The 12,272-nt window shown below is 33.6% G+C and overlaps 1 protein-coding gene across 2 annotated transcripts in view; it reads left to right on the forward strand.

The window, feature by feature from the left end:
* The window catches only part of MMS22L (MMS22 like, DNA repair protein), a 138,348-nt gene that overhangs the window by 31,717 nt on the left and 94,359 nt on the right, over positions 1-12,272 (forward strand). For both annotated transcript variants that reach the window (XM_057527910.1, XM_007169668.2), the window contains exons 10-11: positions 1,614-1,790; positions 10,332-10,394. In XM_057527910.1, the coding sequence (XP_057383893.1) occupies positions 1,614-1,790; positions 10,332-10,394 (240 nt within the window). The remainder of the gene's footprint in view (positions 1-1,613; positions 1,791-10,331; positions 10,395-12,272) is intronic.

Consider the following 12,272-nt stretch of genomic DNA (forward strand, 5'->3'; position numbering starts at 1 on the left):
GTCCTTGTTTTGTCCGAGAGAAGAGCAAGATATATATTAACTTACCAAGATATTTGAATGTATGCTGTTGTTTCTAAGATACCACTAAAAGAAGAGAAAGTAGGTTATTTAACTTACAAGCTAATAAAGGGGAAAATAGTGAAATAGTCAACCCAAAAGAAGGCAGGGAGGAGGTATAGGTGGAAAAAATAGACGTATAAATAGAAATACAGAATAAGATGGTACGTTTAAAACTAAATATATGAGTTACATTACATTAACTGCAAAGGTACTACTAATTGCTCATTTAAAACATATACTGTCAGAACAGACTGTAAGCTGTTTATAAGAGAATCTAAAACGAAATTCAGAAGGATATGCAGTTGATAGAAAAAAGATATAAGAAAAGTAATGTATTAAACTAATATTGGAGAAAATTAGACTTAAAACCAATGAAAGCATTAAGTCATTTCATGCTGATTAAAGGTCCAATGCACCAGGAAGATAAAATATATTTAAATTTTATGTGACTAATAATATGCTGTTAAATGTAGAAAATAAACACTGACAGAACTACAAAGAAAAATACACATATGCTTAGAAATACTGAAATGCATTTCTAAATAACCCATAGGTGAAAGAAGATATAATGGAAATTATAAAATATCTTGAAGTAAATGATAACTAACATACTACTAATTAAAGCTTTGGGACTGCAGCTAAAGATATAATTAGTGGGAAATATATAACTTTAAATACAAATGTTAGAGGAAAAGAAGTTGAAAATTAATGAGCTAAGAAATCATCGTAAGAAGTTAGGGGAAAAAATTCCTGTATCGTAAACCCAAAGAAAATAAAAGGTAGTAAATAAGACTAACACAAATTTATGAAATTGAAAACAACAAAGATGATCAAAAGATTGAAAGATCAAAACAGTCAAAAGTTGGTTCTTCAAAAACATTACTAAAATTGGCTTATCTTTCTTGAGATGATTACAAGTCAGTACTAGAAATGAAAACGGAAACATGCCTTCAAACTCTGCAGATATTAAAATATCTGATAATATCAAATATTTATATAAAACGGACAAATACCTAGAAAAAAATCTTACTAAAACGCATCAAATGTTCAACAACAGTAAATTAGGTAAATAGTTTATCTTATAGTCATATATTGGAATACTCTGATGAACTATGGCTATACTCACTAATATGGGTAAATCTCACAAATATAATGTTGAGGAAAAGAAGTAAGTTACCAAAGAATAGAAACAAGCTACGTAAGAATACAAACACATTAAAAAAAAAAAAAAAAACAGGTGAAGCCAAACAATATGTGATTGAGACATGTATATCTATGTGGCAAAACTTAAAAAACTAGGGAATGATATATTATAGAAGTCAGAATAATGGTTACTCCTGGATGGGAGAAGATGTGATTGTGGAAACTGTAGGAACTAGTCATTTTCTAATTTTTAACCTGGGTATTTTTATTATTCTCTAAGTTTTATATATATGTTTTGTATTCTCTTTTGTGTGTATATTTCCTTACAAAAATGAAGGAAAAAACCCAAATCAAAGGTTATTGGATCAGTGTCTGAATTTAATTGAATCATAATACCTCTTTTTCTATAGTCATTTTGGAACTGTTTGAATAAACTACTGAAAACGCTCTTTGAAAAATCAAATGACCGAAAAAGACCTTCTGTGCCTGTAATCCAGCCCAGGGATCCATTGGGTTTTAGTTGGTGGATTATTGCTCATGTAGCATCATTTTATCAGTTTGATCGCCATGGAATACCAGATGAAATGGTAAGATTTTATTTTTTCAAACTTTCTTGTATTATCAATCAATATGTATTTTTTGTAGGCAAATTAGCAAGTGAGCAGAAACAACAAAAATCAGATTATAATCCTACAGAAATCAACTCAGCTTCTGAATCTAGAAGCTGTAAACCTTTCTGTAAACATCTTGAAAATGATAAACTTTGTTTTTATTATTTGTTTAGGGAAAAGACTTGGGATCTAGTCCTGGCCTGCTACTAAGTAGTTTTGTGACCGTTAATAAATTACTTAAACCTTTCTGGGCCTCTGTTCTCTCATCCAGAAATCACGGGACTGGATTGTTCTGTTCAGATTTCTTCTAGTTCTAAAATCTCTAAGATTGCCGAAGGGAAAGCCTACATCTCTAGAAATGAATTAGAGAAGATATTTGTGAAGATATTTTAATCTATTAAACAACCATGAAGTTGCTTCAAGTAAAAAGACAGAGATTTTAACTAGTATATTAATTTCTAGTTAGAAACATTTTTTTCAGTGTTATTTAAAAAGCCCTATGAAATAAAACCAGCTGATAGATGTATTTATTTGAAACCCTATTTGTATATAACTTCTTCCATGTTCAGAAGTAATATAGTATTATATTAACCCATCAGTTCCATAAAATAAGCATGTCTGTATTTTCAAAATTGGTCTTTTTTTCTGGCAGTGGTTAACAAGCCTGGCTGATCAACAGACCTATCTGTGAGTTTTTAAAAATTCAGATTTCTTAAATCTAGAGATCCTGTTTTAGTACTGTAATCTGGTCTGGAGTTTGGGAATTCTTATTTTTAAAAAGTCCCTTGGATCTCATACTCTTATCAGGTATAGGAACCTTTGCTTTATGAAACATGTTCCTTGATGGACTTCACAGATTTTCCTCTTTTTGGAATACTAGACAGAGCCCAGACATCATCCGTGGAATCTGAGGGTCAGTTAGTATTGACATAGTGTCCTAGAAATGGAAAGGGCCTTAGAGGTCCTCTAAGTGATTCCCTAGTAATAAAAGGTCCTTTAGGAGATCACAAGATATAGTAAGATAAGTCAGAAAGTGCTCTGAGAAGTCCACACACAGCTCAGTATCGATGTATTTAAGCATTCTACCAATTCATTGAGAGAGATCAATAAGATCAATAGAATGAACTTCTCAGAGAGAAGGATCATATGTCCTTTGTTTATGCACATGAGTCCTTCCCATACTGATACATGGTAACTGATAAATGCCATTATTACTGTAGTAGTCCTTTTATTGAGTATTATAATAGAGTTAATATGGTTATGTTTCACATCTTTTAGTTCTTAAAATACTAGAACAACAATGAAAGAACTCAAAAAATTTACCTATAATTCAAAGGTCTTTACATAAGCATTTTTATTTCTCTTACCACCCAACCTTAATTCTTCCAAATACATATTTCTGCAGTGTAAATAAATACGGTAATTAGGTAAACACTTCTGAGTTCCTACTGAGTGGCCATCGTAATAATGGGTGCCCGGGATAGGATACACATGAAATAGATTGTACTGCCTCTTGCTTCAAGGAACATGCTTTCAGGTTATTAATGCTTGCTGGAACTGCCGTTAACGCTTATTTGAGTGAATGGTACATTTCAGTAGTGGTTGATATTGACCCCCACATGCTCCCAGTATGGTAGGTAATCTAGCCACATTAATATATATCATTAGTATTACTGTTGTAATGTTGAATTGTACTGGTACAACCACCCTATGTTGCATTGCTGAAATCACTCTTCAGTTTCATAGAGGGAACTCCGTAGGACATCATTGCTTTTATTAGCTCTGGATCAAGATAGTGAAAGAATTCTCTGTATTTAAAATAGCTTAACCTTTGTCAGCAGTTCCTTTATGATTTTCTTTTGCCAAGATACATATGTTTTTTTAAATCTTAATTTTTAAAATTATGTAGAAGGTTTTAAGAGGAAAGAGCCATGGTATTTGGGAAAAAAAACCCACCTTTCATATGATAAAATAATAAAGATGTGTAATGTGTATGTGTATATGTAAAATAGACTTTGCCTTTATTCATGAGTCTTCAAAGAGTTTCAAACGTTTCTTGACTTCTTAATGGCTTTAAAAGAAAAACTTAAGTTCTCCAGTTAATGATAGTCTTCATTAGGGGTGATAACCTTTAGCATATTGCATTTGCAAAGTGTTTAATATCTCAGAGTGACTATTTGGTTTTTATCTCAATGAAGTGTTATGCAGTAGGCAAGAAGTTAATATTATATCCATTTTACAGGTAAAGAAACTGAGGTACACAGTGGTTAAATATCACCCTATTTTTATCACTTAGATAAATTTGATATGAGAAACTTTCTGAGGACTTCCTCTCATGAATAGGTCTCTGGTAGCGTAACCATGTGTACCAGTCTGCCAGGGACAGTCCCAGTTTATGCCCATTTTCCCTTCATCCTGTCTGGTTAGTTTTTTCCCTTTTATTCTCAAAAGTGTCTCAATTTGGTTTATAAATCATATAATCATTTTAATCTATGAACATAAAGGTGTATTGACTCATTCTCTCAGAGAGATTATATAGGATTTTAATTTGTTTCTGAGATATACTTAGATCAGAATTTTGAAAATTATCTGAATTCTTTTTTTCTCCTGATGATGTATTAGCGTAGCCAGCTACCATATAGAAAATGGTTATGCATTAAGCATGCTTTATTCCACTAAAGAATAATCTGGTGTGAGAGGATGGTATGAAGTAATAATAGTTAGTCATATGTTCTGCAGCAGAGAAATACCTCTAGTCTTGTGATAATCATAGAGATGTTTCAGTTTTTAAATGTGAACTGCTTTTGCCCTGAAGGTTAATGTGAAATCTTTACATTTTAAATAGGTTTGAGGTATGGTTAATTTTTTTTAAGTTTTTGTAAATTGGACTTTTGCTGTATGTGGATTTAAATCACAGAAGTTGCCAATTCCTTAATACAGACCTATAAGGAAAATTTGGTATCTCACTTCTCATACTAGAGACTTTAGATTTTTATATATTTCTGTTTAATGCTTTTCTCCCAACCTAGATAAGAGTGTGTTAAACTCTTACAATCCCAGTCATCCATTTTATTTGTTTCTATTTATTTTTTTAATTGAAGTGTACAGTGTTTCAAGGGTACAGCAAAGTGATTCAGTTATATATATTCTTTTTCACATTCTTTTCCATTATAGGTTATTACAAGATGTTGAATATAGTTCCCTGTGCTATACAGTAGGTCCTTGTTGTTTATCTATTTTATGTATAGTAGTGTGTATCTGTTAATCCCACAGTCCCAATTTATATCTTCCCCTCTTTCCCCTTTGGTAACCATAAGTTCATTTTCTATGTCTATAAGTCTATTTCTGTTTTGTAAATAAGTTCATTGTATTTTTTTTTTAAAGATTCCACGTATGAGTGATATCATATAATATTTGTCTTTCTCTGACTTACAGGTCCATCCATATTGCTGGAAATGGCATTATTTCATTCTTTTTTTATGGATGAGTAAAATTCCATTGTGTGTGTGTGTGTATGTGTATATATATGTATACATATATATATATGTATACATATATATACACATATGCACACAGCACATCTTTATCCATTCATCTGTTGATGGACATTTAGGTTGCTTCCATGTCTTGGCTATTGTAGGTACTGCTGCATTGAACATTGGGGGGCATGTATCTGGAGTGGGATTGCTGGATCATATGGTAGTTCTATTTTTAATTTTTTAAGGATCCTCCATACTGTTCTCCATAGTGGCTGCACCAATTTACATTCCCATCAAGAGTGTAGGAGGGTTCCCTTTTCTCCATACCCTCTCCAGTGTTTATTATTTGTAGACTTTTTGATGATGGCAATTCTGACTGGTGTGAGGTGATACCTCATTATAGTTTTGGTTTGTATTTCTCTAATAATTAGTGATGTTGAACATCTTTTCATGTGTCTGATGGCCATCTGTATGTCTTCTTTGAAGAAATGCCTACATAGGTCATCTGCCCAATTTTTGATTGGGTTGTTTGGTTTTTTGATATTGAGTTGTTGGTATATTTTGGAAATTAATCCCTTTTTTATAGCATCATTTGCTAATATTTTCTCCCATTCTGTAGGTTGTCTTCATTTTGTTTATGGTTTCCTTTGTTGTGCAAAAGCTTTTAAGTTTAATTAGGTCCCATTTGTTTATTTTTGCTTTTGTTTCCATTACTCTAGGAGACGGATCCAAAAAAATATTGCTGTGATTTATATCAAAGAGTGTTCCTCCTATGTTTTCCTCTAGGAGTTTTATAGTATCTGGTCTTACATTTAGGTCTTTAATCCATTTTGAGTTTATTTTTGTATATGGTGTTAGAGAATGTTGTAATTTCATTCTTTTACATGTAGCTGCCCAGTTTTCCCAGCACCACTTGTTGAAGAGACTGTCTTTTCTTCATTGTATATTCTGGCTTCCTTTGTCATAGATTAATTGACCATAAGTGTGTGGGTTTATTTCTGAGCCGTCTATCCTGTTCCATTGATCTATGTGTCTGTTTCTGTGCCAGTACCATACTGTTCTGATTACTGTAGCTATGTAATATAGTCTGAAGTCAGGGAGCATGATTCCTCTGGCTCCATTCTTCTATCTCAAGATTGTTTTGGCTATTCAGGGTCTTTTGTGTTTCCATACAAATTAAAAAACTTTTTGTTCCAGTTCTGTGAAAAATGCCATTGGTAATTTGATAGGGATTGCACTGAATCCGTAGATTGCTTTGGGTAGTATGGTCATTTTAACTGTTGATTTCTTCCAATCCAAAAACACCATGTATCTTTCCATCTGTTTCTGTCATCTTCCGTTTCTTTTATCAACATCTTATTGTTTTCAGAGTACAGGTCTTTTGCCTCCTTAGGTAGGTTTATTCCTAATTATTTTATTTCTTTTGATACAATGGTAAGTGGAGTTGTTTCCTTAATTTCTCTTTATGATTTTTCATTGTTAGTGTGTAGAAATGCAACAGATCTCTGTATATTAATATCCTTCAACTTTACCAAATTCATTGATGAGCTCTAGTAGTTTTGTGGTAACGTCTTTAGGATTTTTTATGTATAGTATCATGTCATCTGAAAACAGTGCCAGTTTTACTTCTTCTTTTCCAATTTGGATTCCTTTTATTTCTTTTTCTTTTCTGATTGCTGTGGCTAGGACTTCCAAAACTATGTTGAATAAAAGTAGTGAGAGTGGGCATCCTTGTCTTGTTCCTGATGAGAGTGTGTTAGCCTCTTACAATCCCAGACATCTATTTTAAAAGCAAATATAGTTTAAAGAGAAAAATTACTTTGGGGCATTGCAGGGATCATTTTAACAGTGCTTTCCCTGCCCAGAACATAGTGCAGTCAGTCAGGCCAGCTGATGCATTTCTTTGAAATATCTGAAATGGTGACTAGATAAAAGGTGTGAAATAAACCTTAAAATGAGAGTTGCTCCAGGTTACCTAGTCGGCTGAAAGTGGAGAGTCGGGTATCTATTTTATATTTCCGGTGGAAATACCACCTGTGCTGAAGCTTAAGTGAGTGTCTTTGTTTTAATAGTGGGATAAGAAATATAAAACATAGCCCCAAATTGATGACTGTTACCTCCTTTCTATACTACAACTTAGTATACAGAAAAAAAAAAAATACCCGTAGCTGCTTAAAGTTAAGTTTCCCTGTGGAAGAAAAATATGTTACCCTTTTATACATATTTTCCCACTTAGACTTGATTTGGGCATGGCATGATATAGTTGCCATTCTTTCCTCTGAATTATGGTTTATTTTTGTTTTAGATTATAACCACAGTACTATTAAATAGAGTTGAAATTCTTTGGCTGAGAATCATACTACTTCTCTCTGATTTGTATGATTCAAATTACTAGAATAACCAAAATATACTCATTAGCCCTATCAAATTATAAAGCTAAATACATCAACCCTGTCATGCTCCTGATTATTTGAGACTAGTGGTGATGTTATCTTAGTAAAGAATAATATAAAAGTGGATTGCTGGAAGCTGAGGGAAAATTTGTTAGAAAAAGAAACTCATTTATTGATAGCATGGTATAATGGAAGGAACACTGGCTTTGGAGCCAAACCTACTTGGATTTGAATTCATGCTCTGACTTCTATGTACGTGACATTTCTGAGACTTAATTTTGTTATCTATGAGTTGGGTACGATTTATTTTAGGAAGTAATAATGTAAAGACCCGAACACAATGTACACATAGTATTGCTAAAACAAAATGGTCTCCTTTTTGAGAGAGTTTTAGAGCACAATCCTCAAGGCTACCTCATTTCTGATGCTAATTACAAGCTTGGGGATTCCCAGAGCCATGTAATCTATGTGGACTCACAGAACTCCCTGAAAGCTTTTATACTCACAGTTACGGTTTATTATGGGGAAAGGATATAGATTAAAATTAGTAAAGGGAAGAGTACATAGTGCAGAGTCCAGGACAAGTAGCAAATGTGGAGCTTCTGTTGTCCTCTCCTCATAGAGTTGAGACATCTTTGTCACCTGACATCAGTGTGTGACAGTATGCAGGGAGTATTTCCAACCGGGGAAGCTTGCCTGAACTGCAGTGGTCAGAATTTTTGTTAGAGCTCCATTACGTAGGCATAATGGATTGCATCGACATGATGGTTGAGCTCAGTCTTCACCTCAAATAATACAGGACCCAAAGCCCCCAGCCTAAGTTACACTGTTGGTTTTCAGGTATAATTAGCCCTACCCAAAGACTGTGTGGGTGTGGCCACCCTCCACCCTCAGTTACATTGTTAGACTATAGTATGACCCTAGGCCCAGGGGCAAACAAAGATACTCCTATCAGGCAAAACATTCCAAGGGCCCGGGAGATTATCTCCCAGAAGCCAAGGATAAAGGTCAGACCTCTTTGGGCAAGGCCAAATTCTTTACTACATATTTTTTCCTTATAAATATTTTGCATTCACTTTATTTACATAAATGTATTTCAAAAAACCAATAATTCCTTTCTAAAAATAACTGCATCATTGTACTAGTTATCTATTGATGTGTAGCAAAATTTGGCAGCTTAAAACAAACATTTTCTCACATAGTTCCTGAGGTTCTGGCATCCAGTAGGAGCCTAGGGGCTCCTGGCTCAGGATCTCATGAGGTTAGAGTCAAGCTGTCACCTGGGGCCTCAGTCTCTGAAGACCTGACTGGGGCTGGAGGAATCACTTCTAGTCTCACTCACCTTGGCAGGAAGCTTCAGTCACTCATCATGTGGGCTTCTTCGATCCTGTTCATAGCACAGCTTTTCCCAGGAGTCAACGAGAGAGATTGTCATTAAGATGGAAGCTTCAGTGACTTCTAATCTTGGAATTGACATACTATCAGTCCTACTAGTATTGGTATTCTGTTGGTAACACACCAAGTCTGGTACAGTGTGGGAGGGGATTAAATAAGGGTATGAATACCAGGAGACAGGGGACACTGGGGGCTGTCTTAGAGGCTGGCTACCACAGTCACTAGGCACCTTTATTAAGGAAATATTTATTTAGTGATTTTATACAGTCAGCATCTTACATGAACATTATCCAGCCATTTAAAATCAAGAATATTGAACATGCTTTAACTTTGTATTGGTCACTTGAGTTCAGTGAACAACATAGTTGTTATAACACGGATAGAAGGGTAGATGAGGCTCTTTGCCTTTATTCTTTAAGGCCTGTGACTTAGTTTTCTGTAGTCTTATGGTAACTTCTGCACCTTTTATTCTTACCTTGTCAGAAACTAGTTGTTACTTCTTCTTGGGGGTACTTTCTTTGCTTCTGGTTTTGACCGATATCCACATATCCAAACCTTTAAGAACTGAGTGTCAAATGAACTAGGTATCCTGTGAAAAGTTCCTCCAGGCTTTCCCTTTGGAAAAGTAGAATTGTTCTCAGTGCCTAGCCTTTGTGAAATATGTTGGCTTTGTGAAAGTCTTTTTTGGCTTTCTTCTTTATTGTAGAGAGTCTTCCGGATAGTTGAGGTTGCCAGATAAGTGACCATTGGCTAAATGAGGTAGCAGTGTATAAAAGTTTTTTTTTAATTTTCTATATAAAATTTTTAGTTACTTGTTTACTAGAGTGGACCATCTTGAAGCTGTTATGCATAAAACGAAGGTAAAAATCTCTGCTGAGTAAAGTACAGAATAAAGAAGAACAGTCGCTGGTGTAAAAAAATCCAAAATATACTTAAAGTTCTTTTTTTCCCCTGTTAGATTATATCTGACAGCAAAAATTTATTATTTGTTAAAACATTTATAATTTTATAGAAGTACCACTGTTTGATAAAACCACTCCTGATAAGGTTTATATGGGATTGGAATAGTTGTAAATTTTTTTCTTCCAAGTCTGTCAACTAACTCTTTGCCAAAGTAATTTTAGACAGTCAAGAAATTGTAATGATATCTGATGATAGTAGAAAATGTACTTCACACTTAACTTGCTACTTTACAATTTTAATAATAATTAAGAGCAGTAATTTTAATGCAATATTTTCTCCCTTTCTAGAGACAAATGGAATCAAACTGGAACTTTGTAGAAGAACTGCTGAAAAAGTCCATCAATGTTCAGGTACACATTTAAAGTGAGACAGTTTGTGGGCTTTGCTAAATTTTTATGTTACAGATTTTATTTATAAGAACCAAGCAAACTGTTAAAATGATTTAAATAACAAACTTAGTTTACTTAAAAAATCTGAGATAGAATCATCATTCTTTGTTAATGCAGGTTCCTTGTACAATAGTTTTTATTTTGAAGATTTTTATTTTAACACTGAGTTGCCAGTTAAAGGACAAAGATAATTATCCTAGTTGGTGACTTTGACAAAATGTATTCAAAATAAGTAGCAGATGCTTCAGAACTATAAGCCATTCCTTGACTGTATGATATCAAGTCTAGGAGACATGATGAGGGAGATAGTTAGTAGCATTGGAAATTCAGCTATATCCTCATCACAGCAGGAAGGTGACTTGCCTTGCTGAGCAATTTGTCTTACAGGCTTGACTCATACTCTAACTGATAAGGTCCTAGTTTCTGAGCCTTCATTTCATACCTTATCATTTTTCTTTCTGCAGAACTGTTAATGTAGTGTTTCATGGCCCAGAGGTCAGATTTGACCTCCTTTTAAAATAGTTTTAAATGTGCTCTTCATCACATCTTTAAACATATTGTATTATAGTTCTATAAAGTTTTGTAGCATAAGTTATTTATGTAAGATTTTAAGGGGAAATTTTAGTAAAGAATATTTTTTTTAATTTGGGAAATAGGCTCCTTTTCTGTTAAGAAATGAAGATTGTTAAAAACTTGAAGAGGAATAAAAAAGAAATATGGTAGTATAAGATTGCTACACACATACACACATTTATTTTGTAGCCATATCTTTGAAAATCATTTTAATATCTTAAATTTTTTTCCCTGTTATCTATATTAACTGTTAATTTTTTAGGTGAAAATATAAGTATATTTAGTTATAGTATGAATCTTCTAATTATGAACTAAGAATTCTAGGTTAGAATGCCAAAGAGCTCTGAATACATAAGTTGCATCAGGAACAAAAGAGCTATTATCCCAACCACTAAAATTTTTTTATTTTCTTTTTTCTGTATCATTTTAATTGGCTTTCTCCTATGTTCCTTTTGAGAACATACTGATTTAGTAACTCAGGAAGTTTCAGACATGTATTTTTTACTTCCAGAATGTACAGAATCACTAAAAAGTGGTCACCATTATTTACATCAGCTATTAATCCAATCTTTTAATGGTATCAGCTAAAGCTGTTTTGAAGATAAATCACTAATTCTTGTAAGTAGGTAGGATGACCATCTGGATTTACCTGGCTTGGAGTATCCCAAAATGTGGGACTTCCAGTGCTAAAACCAGGAAAGGCCTGAGAAAACTGGGGCGAGTCGGTCACCAGAGAAGCAAGGATAGTACAGCTAATCTAAGAAACTTTCTCTGTGAATTTAAGTCTAGCATAAAGTCAAAGTAATATCTTTCCTGTGAGAGAAGAGGTCATTATAATATGTAGAAAAAAGCAGTCCATTCTCTCTAGTAACCTCAATTTTGTCATGCCTTGATTGTATCAAATTAGATTTTATAAGTAGTATAGGACTACTTGCTGGAGTTCCTGAAACCAATTTTGTGGGTGCAGTAGGTGGTCATAAAGAATAAATAATATGTTTGGATAGAGCTATCAGTTTGATTATATCTGTTTTCCCCCATTGAGGTAAATTAAAATCTGACCATGCTTGTGTGCTGTGACTTGATCTCCAACAGTGAAAGAAAGAGTCCATTTACAATATTTAAAAAAAAAAAATGTTTCACATATAGAGCAGTCTTCAGATAAAATTGGTGGGCACTCCACTGTAGTTTTAATTAAGCAAATAATGTTCTAAATCTATTTCTAGCCAGAGAGGATTTCCAGAAACAGACATTGAGCTTTGTTAGTAA

Source organism: Balaenoptera acutorostrata, chromosome 14 (genome assembly GCF_949987535.1).
Source record: "Balaenoptera acutorostrata chromosome 14, mBalAcu1.1, whole genome shotgun sequence".
Lineage (NCBI taxonomy): Eukaryota > Metazoa > Chordata > Mammalia > Artiodactyla > Balaenopteridae > Balaenoptera > Balaenoptera acutorostrata.